General features: G+C 35.0%; 1 protein-coding gene across 1 annotated transcript; it reads left to right on the top strand.

Annotated features, from left to right (window-relative positions):
* EMB2730 (Ribonuclease II/R family protein) lies at window positions 1–19931 on the top strand. The gene is made up of 15 exons (XM_088208839.1): window positions 1–403; window positions 6712–6871; window positions 7001–7114; window positions 7208–7285; window positions 7354–7485; window positions 8025–8246; window positions 8413–8595; window positions 10066–10128; window positions 10257–10363; window positions 10437–10586; window positions 13486–13645; window positions 15152–15547; window positions 16864–17088; window positions 19121–19313; window positions 19527–19931. The coding sequence occupies exons 1-14, from the start codon at window positions 129–131 to the stop codon at window positions 19238–19240; spliced, it is 2385 nt and encodes a 794-aa protein (XP_088064965.1). The 5' UTR covers window positions 1–128; the 3' UTR covers window positions 19241–19313; window positions 19527–19931.
* Window positions 19932–20147: the final 216 nt, after the last annotated feature.

A 20147-nucleotide genomic window follows, 5' to 3' on the forward strand; every position in this document is an offset into this window, starting at 1 on the left:
ATCATTGAATTCCTTAGCGGGCTGCCTCACCGAGCAACATGCTCTTTGTCAGTCACAAGCTACAAAACTGCTAAATCCTTGTATGGTTTATATGAGCCTTCAACTTCTTCCTCTCTGAACTTCCGTAGATGATGATGGCAGTTAGGGTCGTTAATAGCTGTTTTGTTCTTCGCTCTGCTACGGTCTTCCCTCTCTCGGCCATTCGGTACCGTTCCTACTATTTCAGGACCTTGCCGTTTCGCCGTTACTCGAAATTAGGGCCTCTGTCCCCGGTATTGTGGTCTGAACAGCAGTTTCTTAGCCATGATTGCCGACGAACTTCCTGCTTTCACAGGCTCGTTGAAAGCGTTATGGAAGAGCTCGAATCCTCTAGCCGGCGGAAGAGAGTTCGCGCCAACGTTAAGTACGTTATATATACTTGTTCATGAATGACTACATCTCTTGATGTGATTAGACTGTATAATTGCTGTTAAAAAAGTTGGAGAGGCTTGTTGAATGGTTGACATGCTTTGGTTTTGAGAGATTGTAACGAAAGAAAAAAATTTAAATTTAAAAGGTAAATCGTTTTCTATACTTGTCTGTAAGTGGAATTTGAACTAATTGAAGTCCAAGTTTGTTGATTTTAAAAGAGAAAAACAGCGAGTGGACATCAGATTGAAAAGTCTAATCGTTAGAGCTTAAATCTGTTACTTGTTATGATGATTTTTTAAGTTGATAGATGAGCTGTTTACGTCATTGAGTAGATTTTGGTCCATTACTAAACGATGACAGGAGCCGTGTTTGAAGTACTGATTTAAGGTGTGTGCTTCCTGTAAGAGTAATTACAACAAAGTAGAGAACTCACGTGGGAAACATTGTTAGGCTATAAAAAATTTGGGTGTTTGAAGGGTGTTTAGTAGTACCTGGATCAACACCGGATTTATTTCAGTGCATTTCTTAAGGTTGTTTAATGGTTCTTGAAGTTATAGCAAATTCCTAAGAAGAATCAAATCATCATATTATACTTTTCTGGATGAATTCTTTTAGCTTCTTTATCCTTGCTATCAATGACGGAAGATTGTTTGAATGCAAGGAAGGAGCTACGCCATGGTAATGAGGGCAACTTCCCTAGTGTAGTTTGAAGTTAACTGTTTACAAGTGTCTATGTTTTTTATTAGCTTAGTAATTTTGGCCTTTCCTCGATATAAGATAATGTAAGTGATGCAGAATGTGGCCAAGCTAAAAGGGGTTAAATTTCTCATTGGATGTAAGGTTGTAGCAACTTCCTAGCAGCCAACTTCCTTCTTTTTCATAATGGTGACCAAAGTGGGTGGCAACAAGAAGTTGCCAACTTGTCCCGCAGTTAATTGAACAAGAGAAGATCAATCTCAGGTGTCTAGTTTGTCTACTTACCAAGCAATCTCAAGTGGCCAACTTGACTAGTTGCTAATATTACTATCTGTCATTGTGACTTTCTCTTTTGCCTATGTAAAAGATATTGAAAATTAAGAGATATTGTCTTTGGAATTGAAGTTAATGCATTTCTTTCACTAAATTCTGGTTTCTCTCAATTTTGTTTTCATCAGTTTCTTTTACTTTCTTCCTCTTTCCCATTCCCTTTTTTCCCCTTACCTTTTCTTTCCTTTCTTCCTCTTCTAATCTCTCCTCTTTCTAGACTTGCTAAAAAAATGCTGCCCATTACCTTATTTACTAGTAAATTTGTATTTTTTTAGGTGTGTTCTTCATGTGTTCTTCATCAAGTGGTATTAGAGCACTATTGTTCTTCTTGTTGGTTCCTATCTTTCTATCTCTCCTTTCAATTCTTGAAATCCTACTTCTTTGCTGCCCCTTATTCTTTCCCTTCAATTTTACTATTTCCTTGTATTCTTGCCCTCCTCTTCTATTTCCCATCCAATAATTTCCCAGACCTGGGATCAGATATCCACTATTTTTCTTACACAATTGTTGAGCATTCTCGTATAAACAAATAGTGATGTTTTAAGATGGAATTAAACTTCCTCATGATTACAATTTGTCATGTAATATATCTAATTGCCAATGATATATTATATCAACTTTTTGCTGATTATGGATATACAGGAAATAGCTCAGTATTCATGTCTTCAAGAAGTTATATGGACTAAAATTCTCTAGATGGTCGATGCATTTAGGATTCTTGCAATCAATTAGAAATTCGGTATTATCCATATTTGTACTTGATGTTTGAACTTGCGAAGGATTTGCAGAAATGTCGTAATAAGCTTGCATCTATAAAGGCTTTTATTTTGTGAGAGTCAAGACTTGAGGTTTGTTTTAGTCATTCATCTCATAAAGAATGAAATGAAGAAATTGAAACTCTTAGTTCTACTCTTTCTGACAATCTAGGTCAAGCTTGTGATTTCGAAGATTGTTCAATTATCATGTCTTCAAGAAGTTATATGGACTAAAATTCTCTAGATGGTCGATGCATTTAGGATTCTTGCAATCAACTTGAAATTCAGTATTATCCATATTTGTACTTGATGTTTGAACTTGCGAAGGATTTGCAGAAATGTCTTAATAAGCTTGCATCTATAAAGGCTTTTATTTTGTGAGAGTCAAGACTTGAAGTTTGTCTTAGTCATTCATCTCATAAAGAATGAAATGAAGAAATTGAAACTCTTAGTTCTACTCTTTCTGACAATCTAGGTCAAGCTTGTGATTTCGAAGATCGTTCAATTATCAATAATTCCTTTTTTCACAACATGAAGAACAAGTTGAAGTCAAGAAGCTCTTGCTCCTACTCTTTTCAACAATCTTGATTAAACTTATGATAGAGATGATTCTTGAGATCCTTCACTTACAAATGAATCTTCAAATTCCCAATTTGTGCAAATTTATCTGGTGATTGATTTCATATTACCTCTTGCTTTAATGCTCAAGTGGAACCTATGACTATGACCAAACTTTTGCTTTCCCATGGGGGTCATAAACTACAGTGTCTCAGATTGTGCACATATTTATGCATCGTCACTTCAAAGCTGGGTTCAAGTTTGCATCAATTGGCAAAGAATGAGACAAGATGGGAATAAGCTAAGATGGAATGTTTTTATTATTAGAAAGAAGAATAATGCAGAATGGGAACAAGCTAAGATGGAATGCTATATTATTAGAAAATGTTTCTTTTTTTTTTAATATTTATGTCACTTTTGTGTATTCATCAGTTCTTGCATTATGTGGGCAATTTAGGACATATTAGGTAATTAGGAGTTATCTTGGTTTTATCTTTTTGATTTATTTTTCATATAATGAGGTGGCATCTTGTGCGACACTTTTGATTGATCCAAATGTAATGGCAACTCCTCAAATTGCCTCATGTCTCCTTGGACTAGGTTGTGGCAAATTTCTAGTGGCCAACTTACCTCAATTCTCATGGACGGTAGCAAAAAGAGGTGGCAACCACAAGTTGCCAACTTGTACTGCAAAAGATGATGGCAATCTCGAGTGGCCAAATTGTTTAGTTGCTAATATTGCTATTGCCACTTTTGACCCTTTTGCCTATATCAAGGCACAGAATGAAATGAGGATAATATTTTTTTTTTAAAGAAAAGAGAAGTAATATTATTCACATAGATACCAAGGGGGTATCACCCAAGTACAAAAAATTAGTTATAAGTCAATTAAGTGGTCCATGACAATCTCAAGATCCTTTCAATCATTGATGTCATGACCTAACAAAATAGAAGCAAAAGTGTGTATTTATCTATCTATAACATGTGTAAAGTTAGTCTCATTGTCCTCAAAAGCTCTCGTGTTTCTTTTCTTCCACACAATCCAAAAAATTGTTAGTGGAATAAGAAATAAATGCCTATTCTTTTTACAAAAACCTGTCCAGATCCACAATTCACTACTCATGTTTTCAGCCATAACTCAATTCAGCCCCAACAGCCCTAAAACAGAATTCCATAAGGTATAAGTTTTCGGTCACCACAACAGTAAATGATTACAAGTTTCCTCATCAGATTTGCATAAATAAGATTTGTTAATCATGGCAATTCCTCTTCTTTTAAGCATATCTACTGTTAAAATGCTTTCTTTCGCAGCTTCACAATTAAAAAAAGTCACTCTAGGAGGAGCTCTATTCTTCTAGATCTGTTTAAAGGGGACAACTTTGCTGAAACTGCTGCTGTCCCTTTTACACAGGACCCTGTACATAGACCTTACAGAAAAACCTTTTTTCTCATCTGGTTTCCACACTCTCTTATCCCTGTTATCATTTAGTTTTTTTCTGTCAAGGCACTGTAACAGATTGCAAAACTCATCAATTTCCCAGTCCTGTAAATTTCTTACTAGTTTCACATTTCAGATCCACCCCTCCCCCACCTTATCATAGCTATCCCTCACCTTAGCCTCTTTATCACAAGCAATTTCATAGATTCTAGGATAGCGATCTTTAAGCTTATAACTGCCCACCCATTCATCATGCCAGAAACTGATATCCCCCCATTCCCCAGCAGCCACCTGATACGGTCCATAAAGGATAAACTGTCATCACTAATTTTCTTCCAAAGGCTCAATCCTTGCGATTTGAATCTTCCCCTCCTACTTCTCTCCTTCTCCCAATTTGCCCACCTCGCCCGCACCATCTCCCTCCACAGCCTTCCCTCTTCAACAAGCGACCTCCATAACCATTTCCCTTGAAAGGCGCGGTTTAAATCCCTAATAGACTTCAACCCCAGCCCCACATACCGGTTTCTTCACCTCCTCCCACCTAATTAAATGGTGTTTTCTATTCCCCTCATCATCACTCCGAAGAAATCTACATTGGATTTTTTCAAACTTATTAGCAATGCTGACCGAAATGGTTAAAATAGAGAGATAGTAAATGGGTAAGTTTGCCAACGTGTTTTTTATCAAAGTAAGTCTTCCCCCTTTTGAAAGAAAATTTCTCTTCCACCTCGTCAATCTTTTTTCAAACAACTCCACAATAGGCTCCCACGTTTTCACATCCTTGAATTTGGCCCCAAGAGGTAAACCCAAGTATTTGATTGAGAGTGTAGTAGTCTTACACCCGAGTACCATAGCCAATCTCTCCTCATCCCTTCTATTATCAATTCTAAGACACCTCCGTCTTTCTTATGTAGATTTTAAGGTCGAACACCATTTGAAAGCAAAGGAGGATGTATCTTAAATGTAACATAGCATTTCTAGAAGGTTCACAAAAAGTGAGAGCATCATCCGCAAAGAAAAGATGAGAAATTCTTAATCTCTCCTTCCCCCTCCCCACCTCCACCCCCTTCAATAAATCTAACTCCCCCGCCCTCTCCATCAATCTACTAAAGGCCCATTACGGTAACGAAAAATAAAGGTGACAAAGGATCCCCATGGCAGAGACCTCTAGAAGCATTAAAGAAAGAAGATGGACCCCCATTCATCAAAACCGCAAAAGAGGTGGTAGATATGCATTTCATAATCCAACCTCGCCATTTATCCCGAAATTCCATCCACATCATCATGTAGTCCACAAAATTCCAGCAAACATGATCATAAGCCTTCTCCATATCGATTTTACACAAGATACCATCTTTTTTTCGGCTCACCAAATCATCCACGACTTCATTGACAATCATCACAGCATCAAGAATTTGTCTACCCTCAACAAAAGCATTCTGGTTTTCACCAATCACCTCCCCCAACACCTTTGAAAGTCTTCTTGCAAGCACTTTAGAAATCACTTTGTACAAACTCCCCACCAAGCTAATTGGTTTAAACTTTTTTATATCTTTCGCCCCCTCCAACTTAGGGATAAGAACTAAGAAAGTCAAGTGGATAGATTTGACAAAACACCCCGTTTTATGGAACTCGTTAAAAACATCAAACGCATCTTTCTTTATCACGTTCCAAAAAAGCTGATAGAATTTCATATTGAAACCATCCGGACCCAGTGGCTTCTCTCCATTGCACTCATCAAGGCAACCCATCCCAATTGTAATGAGGATGATTTATTAATGGAATGAATTTGAAAATTTTTCTTAAGTTCTTGTTTCGCTCTCTTTGCTAAATCATTTTCTTTTCCTTTTCTTTCTCTGTCCTCTGACTTTTCTCTTTTCTATCTTCCCTTCTTAATGTCTTCTTTTTCCACCTTAAACATGCTAAACCAGTGCTGGGCATTGCCTTATTTACTAGTAATTTTATAATTTTTAAGTGTGTCCTATGTTAGGAAGATATTCATGGATATTGTAATTCGAATCAAAATATAATGCTAGCTTTAAAAATAAAGAGAGTATGGTGGTTTTTGTAAAATTTCATTGGTTAAGTTGTACAACTAATTAATAAAATGTCTTAATCATTATATTATTTTTGGAAATAATAGTGTTACTATCTTTGAAAATCTTGCCTATTCAATAATCAGATCCTCCAAGATTTTCCCTTAAATTCTATCCTTATCTTACCAAGTTAAGGATAGAAAGTTAGGGTTTCTTGGTGTAATCCTTCTCATATATATTGCTGTATTGTTCTTCATCATAATACAATAGAATAATTCTGAGTAATAATCTTAGAAAATTTACACTATTAGAAGAAAATTGCCCCTGTAGTAAAAAATCTATGGATCTTTCCCTACTTGAATCAAAATTTGATTTAATTTACTTCAAAATTCATGAACTATAGACGAAATCAATTTGGATTTCTTGGTTGTTTACATTTTTCGAAGAAAAAAAAAGTTAGGTAAAATTGGTAATTGATGATTTGTAGGGTGAGATTGACAAGTAGTGGAGAGCTTCTTGAAGATAAGCTTGTAAACCAAGAAGTACAGAAAGGTTTGCTGCTGGAGTTCAAGAAGGATTCTGATAGGATAGTACTTGCAGTTGCTCAAAGGCCCGATGGGAAGAAGAATTGGATGGTCTTTGATCAGGTTTTTTGTAGACACAAATAATGCGGCATATTGAATAGGTTGCTAGGTGTTGAACTCATAGTTACTTTGCTCAAATAGGCTGGAATTTGTATTTTCAAATAGTGTAACTTCTTTTTTTCTTTATGGCAGAATGGTTCTACATGTTCCATTAAACCTCAACAGATTACATATATTGTCCCTGGAGTTGAAAATTTTGATCCCAGAGAGATTTCAAGCTTTCTCCAGAGAGCTCAGGAGAACTTGGTTGGTTTTCTAGCACAATGAAGGATGATAAACTTTCTAGTGTTTTCTTGTTATTTGTCCTATAGACAGAGTCAGCTTAGTGTTTTACTACAGGACCCAACACTGCTTGAGTTTGCATGGGTTGAGCTTCTTGAGAAGAATAAATCAATTACAACAGAAGAATTAGCAGAGGTACTATTTTTTCCATCCATTATAGACTTCTTTGCTTCCTCCTTTAATGGTCTTGTCTTGCTGTGCAGATAATTTTTGGTACTTCAGATCCTCTTGAGAGCTACTGTGCCCATCTTTTGCTATCAAAAGATGAATTATATTTCACTGTGTTGGAGACAAAAGGCTATCGTTCTATTTATGGGCCTCGACCTATTTCTCAAGTATAATCTTTTATATGTTAGTTTGATATTTTTTTTTAATCTGTTCAGGTTAGCTTCATATTCCTTTAAAGTGCTTTGACATCTAGAGTATTTATCCTCCATATCTGATTGTAGTACCTTCGAAAAGCTATTATTATTATTATTATTATTTTCACTAGATCATTTATGTAAAGAATTTGTCAATAATTTTGTTCAACATGTGCTAGGAAAGAAAAACTTTCCTCTCTATGGCTATTTTGAAGCAAAGCTGCATGTTGAAGGAAGTTTGCTTAACCTGAAATAGAGGCTTCAAAAATAATTTATGTGACAAGATAACCAAAATACTAGCTGTGGGTTGGTCCAGGTTACCAAAAGAAAATTATTTTCAATGTATAAGTTGAACTCACTATCTCCAGCCTGACCTGCAAACAATGAGTTCAAAAGTTTTGGTGTGCTATCTGTCTTGGTCATGGAGCATTCTATAATATCTTATTGCTTGTTTTCCTTGTATCGTATAATTCTGACTTGAGAGTTCCAATTCAAATAAATTGGAAAAAAAGGTGGAGGAACTTCTACGTCGGAAGCTTGCGAAGGAGGCTGATGAAAAAGAACTTCAGGACTTTGTGCAACTACTGACATCTGCTAGGAAAATGTGTTCACATTCTAAACCTACAAAATCTTCGTGGATGAGTCAAGAGAAAGTCAAACAGAAAATTGAGTGTCTTGAAGCATATGCTATTGATGCATGCAAAAGCAATGACCAAAGAAAAACCGCGGGAATGGTAACTGATCTTACTTCGCTAAGTTTGTTTCAGTTGGTGCTGGAATTTATTAACTCATTACTATTTCGTTTTTCATTGTAAGATTGTGGGTATCTCACTTTTCCCTACCTACTACCATTCATATGATTCATGAATATTGACAGATTACTTAACCTTGTCTTGTCAGATCCTCAAGGCAATGGGCCTGGCAAAAACTGCTGTCTCTGCAGTAAATCTCCTCATAGATATCGGGTACTTTCCTGTGCATGTAAACCTGGATCTGTTAAAGCTGAACATTCCTACCTGTCATACAGATGAGATTATAGCAGCTGCTGAAAGTGTTCTTTTAGAATCATATGATCTAGATGAGGTAAGTTTGCTTCCTCTTGGCTACGATCTGTCAGAGAATGTAATATATTTTATTGAGTAAGACGCCACTATTTATGTATGACTTTAACTGTTGAAAATGAAAACCTAACAATTAGTTACACCCTTTTCAGGAGGCAAATTAAATTAGCCTATTGTAGGAATATACTCCTTTTATAAATAATGAAACAAGTATGCTACAAATAATAAAGATTTCCAACACTTCTCCTCAAATTGGTGAATAGACATTGTTCATTCCCAACTTGGTAATGATTGTATCAAACATTGGATTACTCAATTTCTTGGAAAGCACATTGGCAAGTTGAGTGTTATTGGACATGTAAGTGTAAAGGGCAAACTCCACTATGTAGTCTTTCTTTAATAAAGTGTCTGTCCACTTCAATGTGCTTGGTTAGATCATTTTGTCTCGGATCATGGGCAATAATGATTGCAGGTCTGTTATCATGATAAAGTCTCATAGGACCATCCCACTTAATCTTCAAGCATTCCAAGATAATCTTTAACGATAATAGCTAACAGACGCTTTGTACCATTCAACAATTCTGTCTCCTAAGATTCACCCCCTCCTTACTGCTGAGCAGCCCAGAAACCCAACCACTCGTTTGGTCTTGTCAGGGAATGAAGGGTTAACCTTCTTCTTCTTCTTCTTCTTCTTCAGCATTGAACAATATGGGTTCCCTTGCAGACCCCTTTTGTTCCTCAAGGCTTAATTTGGTCATTCACATACCCAAGGAATATTCTCGTCCAGCTATCACCTTCAGAAGTTCTAGGAAAATCATTCTACTCCTTCATCCATCATTTTGTTTCATCAGTTCCAGGAGCTTCCCTCTTCCATCTCTTCCAAGAAACAGTTTCAGAGTTCCGCCCTCCTCCTAATTGATGCCCGCTCTATATGTTATGCTATCTTGTTCATGAAAACTCACTGAAAGCTATAAAGAGCCAACTTATTTTGAGGTTGAAGAAAGGAACAACTAAAAAATGATTGCAAAAGCCATTCTGAGTTATGCAAAGAATATCTTGTATGTCACCTTCAAGCTCAACCTCGAATGATTTACATTCAATGACCTGAAATTTCCTGGGTGAGACTATCGGCATGGTAGTCCTGTCAGCATGGTAGTTGCAAAAGAACAAAACCTTGTGGAGGAAAACCAGAAAAGTTATACTCTTGCTAACACTCTATCTGACTTTGTTCTCTCTGTTCAGTCTTGATTGGATTATTAGGTGACAATGCATAGGACTTCTAAAAATTGGTTCTCAAGTTCAGGTTGTCCTATATGGTAACTAAATAAAACAATGAGAAGCATACAGGGAACTTTGGACTTTGGGTCTCAACTAGGATAGGCTGAGCTGCTGTGACTTGTGATTGATATCTATCAGTAAAGATATTTGTTTTACCATATTCTTTTGATAAGTTTAATTTTTGTGCTATGCACGTTTGATTTTCTATGTCCAGATGAGCAGAAAAGACCTTACTCATTTGAAGGTTTATGCCATTGATGTTGATGAGGCTGATGAGGTAATTATCACTATTTTTTGACTCCTCCTAGCTTATTGTAGAGGCTATTGACTTGCTTTATTGACTCGCTAACTTTTTTCCTCTACCCTCTGTCTTTTACTCATTTCCAACTTGAAAATATTTTGTAGCTTGATGATGCTCTGAGTGCAACAAGGTTGCAGGATGGCCGCATTAAAGTGTGGATACATGTTGCTGATCCAGCTAGATATGTTCAACCTGGGACCATTGTAGATAGGTAGTTTACATTCCATAACACATGCTAATACATGATTTTCCATCTTAGCCATTTATAATTTAATTGCATATAGGGAGGCCATGAGAAGGGGAACCTCTGTCTTCTTGCCCACTGCCACTTATCCTATGTTTCCAGAGAAACTTGCGATGGAGGGAATGAGTTTGAAACAAGGAGAGCTTTGCAATGCTGTTACAGTATCTGTTACTTTGCGTTCTGATGGCAGGTAGATTTTGTTGACAGGATTTGTTGTTTTCTCTCAGATTTTTATTTGTCGTATTAGAATATTAGCCTTCTGAAGAGGATATTAGGATCATGGCCATTAATTCTCTCCCAGAGACATTCTAGGTATATAGTGGATTTTTGCAATGAATCTGGAGGTGAATATAAACTTATGTTGTCTTTGAAATGATGCTATCAGATTTCTGTTTTCTGGGTCAACTGCTCATTAGATTAGATTTCTGTGATCTGTTGTTGTTAATTCTGTATCACATTCATTCATATCTTGAGGTGTACTTAAGAAATTTCCTTCCAGTTTTTCATTCTTGCAGTTGATAAACATGATCATTTCTCTTTGGTGCTATACCATATCATACTGATTGAGTGCAGCTGCTGTGCTTGTGATTTTGTGAAAATGACCAACCATTGAGATAAGGGTGTTAGGAAAAGTAAGATTAATTTGCCGACTTAGGAATTTAGGTCAAATTAGGGATTCTAGACTTTATTCATAAGAATTGAGTAGAAAACAGAAAAATAATTAGGATTTGAACCTCGAATACCTTAAGCATCACACAAGGTAGTTCTTAAAATATCTCACTTAAGAAGGAATTTTATCACTATCGTTATGCAAAGGAGCATTGTTTGCAGGCCTATGGACTACTTACTTGGAAAGAAATTATTGGATTCTGATAATTCATCTTTTCCGATTGATATGTTGGGAGAGAAATGTCTTTTTTGGCTTCCTTATGGGCCTTGACACATGGAAAATTTTTGAAATTTCTCTTATGACTGAAATATTTCTTTAGTCCTTAATTGTTTTGGTCCTTGTACTTTTTTTTTTGTTTGATTTGGTTCCCGCTCAATTTTGCGTCAAAGTACTCCATGTACTTTCAGAAAATGTATGAATTAGTCCATCTCCTTTAGTTATCATTAACATTTTTAACACTTGATGTGACGTGTTATCAATTTTGGAATATAGCATCTTTTGGTTGGCCGCTTCTCTACGTTAGATACCATGTAAAAAAACTATGGATCGGTTTGAACTGTTGAGGCGATTTGGTTTTTTATTTTTATTTTTATTTTGGATCCATTCAGACTTATCAATAGTTAAATTTTTTCTCTACGTTAAATGTCACATAGTGTCTGAAATTGCATCTAATCGCAAAGAAGTGACCAACTAAAAGATGTTATGTATTAAGACCGATGACACATAACTTCATGTGCTAAGGTATTAATGGCTACAGATAGAGAGAGATTATTTAGAACATTTTTCAAAAGTATAAAACTAATTTAACGCAAAATCGAAGTAGAGATTAAATGGAACAAAAGAAAATAGTACAAGAAGAAAATAAGTATTTTAGCCTTTCTCTTACTATTATTCACAGGAATTGGGAATGACCCATGGTCCTTTTTGCCTTTGGCATTGTTTTCTATGTTACGTATTTTATATTGGATATCCCATCTGCTGTTTTTGTATAATTCCATTCTCTTTCTTAATAAAGTTACTTTTGCTATAAAAAACTGAGTTGTATCGCACACGCAAGTTATATACAAAAGTTATAATAATCTATTCACTAAAGGTTTCATGTCCAAAGTGAGACATGTATTTATAATGCTTAGAATTTAAATCCTGACATAACAATAATTACCTGGTAGAATATTAATATTTAAGGAATATAAAATACAGATAAAATTTTAAAGTTACTCAAGACCTAATCTTATCCCTACTATTATAATAAATGCTAGAACCAATCTATTTAGAAATTTCGAAGTCTAATCCATTCTTCATCATTCTTCCTTGTTCGGAGAAGAACTGAGAAATTAGTTTTAAGTGATGAATAATGTAAAATCTAGATCTTAACTGTTGTTAAGTTGGACATATTGAGAAAATATAGGAATTTTAACCACTCATGGCACAGACACTAACTTATCTTACTTTGGGGGAGTGGGGCTTGGGAACATCTGTACAGATCCATTTGTACGGAAGAGTTTGTGAGACTTTGTTTCTGCTCACGTTTATCCACAAGGTGTGAGGAGGCCATCGTGGCTTCTCCGACCAAGAAGTTTTTGGTCATTGAAGGAAATTCTTCGAATGTAGGCTTCACAGGGAAGAGAAATGAAGGCATAAGGGTGAGCGAGAGCGGGAGATTATTTAGTCTACCACAACTTTCTTGGGAGATGAGATTGAATGGATGTTGGATGCGCTGCAGGAGTTCTACTAGACTAAAGGAGGAGACTTTTGGATCCGCAACATGGTCGGGAAACACCACATCCTTTGGGTGGCCATGGGGACAACAAAAGTGGGGAATTTTGTTCCTCACAGAAAGGAAAGGGGAGGTGAGAAGGCGTGTCTATATTCCTGAGGGACAACAAGCAGGTGGGTGATGGAGGACAATGGTGGCTCTATTCAAGATGATGGAGAGGACGTTTAAAGCTCCAGGGGATCAAATCACCAAATGCCTGAACTTGGAATGAGTGAGGAAAGTGATCCTTGGGTGGTGGTTATTTTGAGCATCACATTTTAGGAATGGATTGCATCACACAAGTAAATTACTGAGAAAACTTTCATGATAATTTATTCATGAAGACTTGATGGCAAAGTGAGTTTACAAGGGTATTTATAATTGCTAAATCTAAAATGTTAATCTAACTATTATTGGAGAATCCTAATAGAAAACTTAGTACTTGAAAAAATTTAAATTGAAGACCTAATCTTATCTATTGTATTACAATAAATTGTGGATTACCTAGAAATACAATTTCTTGTCTATATAAAAATTATGTCTAACACAAAATAATTGCATGACAAAAACTGAGAAAAAATTATTAAAGAGAATGTAAAGTAGTCCCTACAGTTACCCAAATCATGTTTAGAGAATAATTCTTGTTGCTACTGGCTACCACAGCATTGCAGAATACTCAGTTGATAACTCAATCATTAAACCAACATATATGCTGACATATGAGAGTGCAACTGAGCTACTTCAATTACAATTGGAAGAGGAGGTTGAACTGAAGATTCTATCTGAAGCAGCTGATCTCAGGTTACGGTGGCGCCGTGAACAGGTTGGTTTCTGTATCTCACTTATTGTGGACTCAGAATTGCAGTGCTGTAAGTATAGCTTTGTTACTGACCTGGACGTAGATGTGTCTTCCCATGTATCTCAACATGAATTTAAGTCTTTCTAAATATTTTTAGTCTTGAATGTTGGTCTTTTCTTCTCCCAATGTTTCCTGAAAAGAAATGAAGCTGCGATGTTTAGAAATCATTGATGTTCGATTTTTTTAGAGCATATAAGTTGGTTTTATCACAAAAATAAAAACTATGCAAAATGGAATTTGGGTTCGAACCTCCTTGTTTCAGCATTTTATTTTTTATGTTTACTTACAAGAGCTAAAGTAATTAGCTAACTTAACCAAAGCATTTACCATACTATTCATTTACAATTTTGGTAAAACTTATTTTGCAAGAGCTTATGAATCGGAAGGGCAAAAAAAGATTACCTGAAGAGTGTCTTAATCCATTCACTGGGGATGGGCTTAGATTTTCTCCCTGTTGATGCTCCATTTCCGTTTGTTGGTTGGCTGTCGTTTCCTGTACATAAAATTGCATGTTTTGCTCCTTCTGGACTGTTATGTTACATTAGTCTTGGCAACATAAGACAGGATACATGAGCATGGTTCAAACAGGACAAAAGACAAATGGGCTTCTGCTAAGCTAATCTTTATTAATTTGAAATCATGTTGTCATGATTATAACAAAAAGTTATCATGCCATAAGGATTAAGCTAACAAAGCACGATTGTGATACATTTATGACCCACCTTCATCTATTTAAAGTACATCCTTTAACCTTTTTATCAAGTATCTAACATGTTATATGATATGTGAAATTTATACTACTGAAAATCCTAATAAACGAAAATAATAGGAGTTATTATTATTATCATAATAATATGTAAAATAACATTCTCGTGATTTTTTTTTCCTTCTCATTGGTTTATATTTTTACATTTTCCTGGATAGTTTATATAACTCATTTGTATTGTTCTGAAAATTTTAAATTAAACTAACAAATTGAGTCATGTTATTTTCATGTCATTTATAGGCGGTGATGTTTTTCATGTCGTTGTCATGTTAATGATATCAATCCAATACAAGTTGGTAATAACTATGCTGCATTTATTGTGCTAGCCATAAATTGTGTTTGTATTCTGGTTTCTAACATGATTAGTTAATTGCGTAGTGTAGTGCCAGAGCCATGTGGCTCTAGTGGCAAAGTTCTCTGTTCTGAAGATGTACGTGGGTTCCAACCACTTTTCCATCAACAAAAACAAAATTTTCATGTAATAGAACCAATATACTATTGTACTGTGGATTTGAAACACTATCAGCAAGATTTGCTACCACAAATTACCATCCCCATGTACGATCAGTAAGGACATACTAATGGGAAATACATATGCGAGACACAACTTTCTTTAGGATGACATGGCTTTCTTTAGGGTGGTGAATGTCTGCTAAAGATGATTTTGGACCTTATATATATCTATACTTTCGGTCACTTTTCAGGGTGCAATTGACACAGCTACATTGGAAACCCGCATTAAGGTAGTTGATCCAGAGAAGCTAGAACCATCAATTAATCTCTATGTTGAAAATCAGGCAGACCCAGCAATGCGACTTGTTTCTGAGATGATGATACTCTGTGGGGAAGCTATAGCCTGTTTTGGCTCTTACAATAACATTCCATTACCATATAGAGGACAGCCCCAATCGAGCATTGATGTATCTGCATTTGCACATCTTCCAGAAGGACCAGTTCGGAGCTCTGCCATTATCAGAATAATGCGTGCTGCTGAAATTAATTTCAAGAATCCTGTACGCCATGGTGTTCTTGGGCTTCCTGGTTATGTTCAGTTTACTTCTCCTATTCGTAGATATATGGACCTCCTTGCTCACTATCAGGTGAGTCTCGTTGAGTTATAATTTTTTTTTGAAATAAATCTCTTTGAGTTACAATATTTTTTTTAAAGAAAAAAGTATAATAAACTATAAAAGCATCAAAAGAATGCAGTTTGTATAAAAAAATATTTATATGTAAGTAGGTCCCCTAAATCTTCACAAGAATAAAGAGGATAACCCTTAATAAATAAAAAATAAAAAAAACCTTAGGGTCTAGAATCAAGCATTTTTAGTACTATCAAAAGCAATTGTGTACCATCAAAAGCTCTCCTATTCCACTCTTTCCATATACCACAAGAAGTACCAAAAAGGATAAGACATAATTGCTTGTTGTAGTGCTTATCCCCATGAATACCTCTCCATGCCCATAACTCCTCTTTGCCCTTTTGAGCACAACCCTATTTACCCTAACAAAATGTAAGCCAAACACCACAAATTATAAGACATAGGACTATAGTAGAAGATTATTGACTGTATCTCTGTCCCCTATACAGATAGTATCCATTCACAATAACCTTTCCTCTTTTTATGAGATTGTCTATGGTTAAAAGACAACTCCTTGCAGCTGTAGCACTCCCTGCAAGGAGTTTCAGGACCTTGTAATTCCTAGAATGCATGTCATCACGCACTAGCATCAGTAGGGGTGCCTTTTGATTATTTTCCTCTGTTTCACTAATATTATTTTTGAGGGCAAACTATAGTTTCATATGTAGTCTAGTCTTATTCTAATTCAAAAACCAGTGAATTGTTTTATGATAACTCAGTACCTTTGGCTTATTTGTTTGTATTTATTTTAAATAAACCCATTACCTTTTTAGTTTTCATCTTATAAAATTTGTTTTTTTTCTTTTGGTTTTTGTTCTTGCTTTAAATTTTCGTCACTTTATCCTTGAACTTCTGTGTGTACATTTTTAGAAGTTGATGAATATGTCTCCTGAAAGACAAAATATTTTGTGAAATTACAAAAAAGTCAAACCATAGATACAGAATTATCGTGGAATAATCACATAGTTTGAATTTGAATAATGCCAAGCCAATGAAACTATAATTTGTCTTATCTTTACATTTCAACTAAGGCAGTCTCCTATAGTCAATTGGCTGAATAATATTGTGATTTGTATATTTTTCTGAGAGATAATTATATTATTTTATTCATTCTATTTCATTACTTATTTTGGTTCAGTTTATTATGATAATTTAGTAAATATTTTGGAAAGAGAGAAATATTTGACCTTGCTGTCCTTAGGAATTTTTTCTCTCACCAGGTTCGTGCATGAGTGGGTTTGAAATGTTTATTAAAATGTGCTTATTTCACGCAGGTGAAAGCATTTTTAAGATGTGATAGTCTTCCGTTTTCATCTGGTCAACTAGAAGGGATAGCATCGATAGTAAACATGCGGGCAAGAGCAGTAAAGAAACTCAGCAGCAGCAGCCTTCGGTATTGGATATTAGAATTCTTGAGAGGACAACCAAAGGAGAGACGGTATCGGGCATTAATTCTCAGATTCATCAAAGATCGGATAGCAGCCTTATTACTTGTTGAGGTAACTTATTAATTCTTTGCAAATTGTTTCACTAACACAAATAACATTGACTTATGGACTATAAATTGTTTAATTGTGCATTGGTTGCTTTTTATTTTTGAATGCTTATGAACATTAGTGATTGCTACGGTCAATAACGTAAAAGCAGAAAGTACATAAAAGGGACCCATGGACCAGAAGCAGAGAAGTATGGTGGCATTGAACGCCTTATGGTTTGGGCTTAGGATTCTGTTTTAGTATTATTTAGGAAGGAGGCAAGATAGGAAAGTTGAGTCATTTCATAATAAAATGAACACAAAGTATAGTTATTTAAGAATAAATAAAATAGGAAATCTAACTATTTTTTTGATTGGTTATTTAGGAAAGAAATTTTTTTTTGAAATAAAAAAGATAAAATATATTCACAAAGGTACCAAGAGAGTATCACCCATATACAAAGGGTTATTTAGTTAAGAAATAAAATACAAAGTTAAGTTATTTAGGAATAGAACAAATTAGGAAAATCATGCTGCAAAACAGATCGGTCAAATCTTGCAATATGGGGAGACCAGTAGCATGTAAGGTATTTGACAAATAATTGCTTTCTGAAAAGCATTAAAGCTTTAAACTAACTAAATTTAGAGATTGATGAGTTCTCTCAAGTGAGCCATAGATTGTAATTATACTTATTTGCACCTCAGTAAACCTATGAGTCAATCCCAAATTTGGGACCATAACATATTGACACAAAGCAAGAAGTCAAACGAGACATGAAAAACTTCGAATTAAAGTTTGAAGCTTTCCAATCATGAAAATCATGTCTAGGCGGATAAAAAGCAATGAGTTAGAGAGTGTTTGAGATTGCAGAAAGAAATGTGTCTTAAGCAAGTAGGTGCTTTAAGTTACCTAAAGTAGGTAAATTCTTAGCTGAAAAAATAAGCAGTTATGTTTCTGGATAATATTAAATTAGGAAAGTACAAGGGGGTGTAAGCATGGATTTTTGCCCATGCTTCAAGTCTTTGCTATTACAAAACCGATGAGCTCAAAGTTCTAAGGAATACAATATCTAGCTCACACGTTAGTATAGATATTCTACAGAAATAGCCACCTGGATAAAAGTTTGGAACCATTGAAATACAATCTGGATGCCTTGTAAGTGCATCACTGAGTATTGTAGTAACATGTTTGGAAACTATGTAAGGTTTAGCAAAGATGTCAGGCAACATCTCCTATCTAATCCAGAGATTGACATCTTAACTATGACAAATGCAATTTGGCCTACCATCTGCCTCAGATGTCACCCTATCATAATCAAGCATCAAACAATGAGATATACAATACACAATATATAAAAGTAAATACCTAAGCCGTACATCTATTATAGCCCCAAGTAATGCAGAATGAATTAGCTATAGATTATCTAAATAGATTATAAATCATAATTCCATTAAATATAAAACTATTGTACCATTTAAGAATCTATTATTAGAGATATGGTAATTTTGATATTTTATTGTTAGTAGCATTTAGTTTTCTTATTCCTATAAGTAATGTTATTCATAATTTAATTTTAGTGGTGTCAGTATTTCTTATCTTATCAGGAGTAGTATTCTAATATGAATTGAACATTTACTAGTCTAATCTTATTCAAGAAAGAGTTACTTAACTCTCTATAAGTACTTTCATGATCTCCTTGATTATCATTCAATTATTTTAAAAAATATTTTAAGAGTTTCTCAATTTTTTGGTTGTGGTGATGCAATCAAATTTTTGAATTCGATACTTAAAATTTTTTTAGATGTGATGCTTAAGAACCTTATGTGTGATTTCTAAAATTTCAATCAAAATTTTGAAAGAATTCCTGGATCCTGAATTCTGGACTATCATAGTGACTGAAAGATCAAACCATGAGGTTCACTTGTGAACAAATCATGGGAAATGAAAGCCCATTATTTCTGATAAAAGATGTGAAATTTTATAATTTTGTTCATGGCACATTCTTTGTTCCTTGTCTTGCAGTAATATTGCTGGAAGTAATGAGTAATATTTGCAGGTGGGACTTCAAGGATCTGCATGGGTGTCAATAGGGACACAGATAGGAGATGAAGTAGAAGTTCGAGTGGAAGAAGCGCATCCGCGTGATGACGCTCTTTCACTTAAGGAAGTTGTCTAGAGAGCAAAAGTGATTCTCTAAAAGTAGCTTTGTCAAGATTTTTCCCTCCTCCTTGTACTTGATTTACTGAAAGGTAACCGTTGTGTTCTTTATTTTGTTTTATCATATTTATGTATATATCAGTTGTCTTTTTTAGTTATTACGTCGTGCAATAAGGTCTTCAAGAAAATTCGCGCACATTGGAGTTGAGACCTGCATTTTATCCAACATTATAAATCATTTTGCTAGCTTGAAAGTGGTCACACTAGTGATCTAGGCAGGGAGATAAATGTTCTTTTACTTGCAGATGACCCAGTTTGTCTCTGAATGATCATTGAAGCAGAGATCTAATTGAAATGTTTGAAGGCCTGAAGAGCCTGAATCTGTGGAACGGGTTATGTATTGAAAGTAATATCCTCACAAATGACAGAAGTTGCAATTGCTGAGTGAATTTACCAGCTTCATTGCGGCCAAAGGTTGAAGAAAAGATGTGCTTCTCTTCTGCCTGTGGCTGTTTGGCTGTAGGTTCTTGGTGCTCGAGATCAATACAGCGAAAAATGGAAAAGTGGGAGGCTCTTATGTATGATACCTAGTTAGTGTATCTTCATTATTCTGTCTTTAAGAGTCTGCTTTAACACAAACATAATTCTTTTGTTCTTTTTTTTGTATTAACACCTTTTTAATAAAAAAATCACACAAAACTATCAGTCTATTTTGTATGTTTTACATGTATGGTTGTAAGTTGTTATGAGGTTTATATCTGATAGATAAATAGGTTTTTTGTTTTTGGTGATACCTTATTATTATTGCCATCTTATTATCGTAACTTGGGATTTTTAGGGTTCGCAATGTAAAACTTTTACTCTTTAACTGAAGAAACCAAAGAACAGAGTTTTGCACTTGGAGATTATTGTCAGTGCTTGTTTAA

Source organism: Carica papaya, chromosome 8 (assembly GCF_054855325.1).
Source record: "Carica papaya isolate Zhongbai chromosome 8, ASM5485532v1, whole genome shotgun sequence".
Taxonomy (NCBI): domain Eukaryota; kingdom Viridiplantae; phylum Streptophyta; class Magnoliopsida; order Brassicales; family Caricaceae; genus Carica; species Carica papaya.

Excerpts from the sequence above, each read along its gene's own strand:
- EMB2730 (XM_088208839.1), top strand. The coding sequence starts at position 129 with ATGATGATGGCAGTTAGGGTCGTTAATAGCTGTTTTGTTCTTCGCTCT. Across the intron at positions 7,115-7,207 it reads AGAGAGCTCAGGAGAACTTG|GACCCAACACTGCTTGAGTT; the intron begins GTTGGTTTTCTA and ends GTTTTACTACAG. Across the intron at positions 10,129-10,256 it reads ATGTTGATGAGGCTGATGAG|CTTGATGATGCTCTGAGTGC; the intron begins GTAATTATCACT and ends AATATTTTGTAG.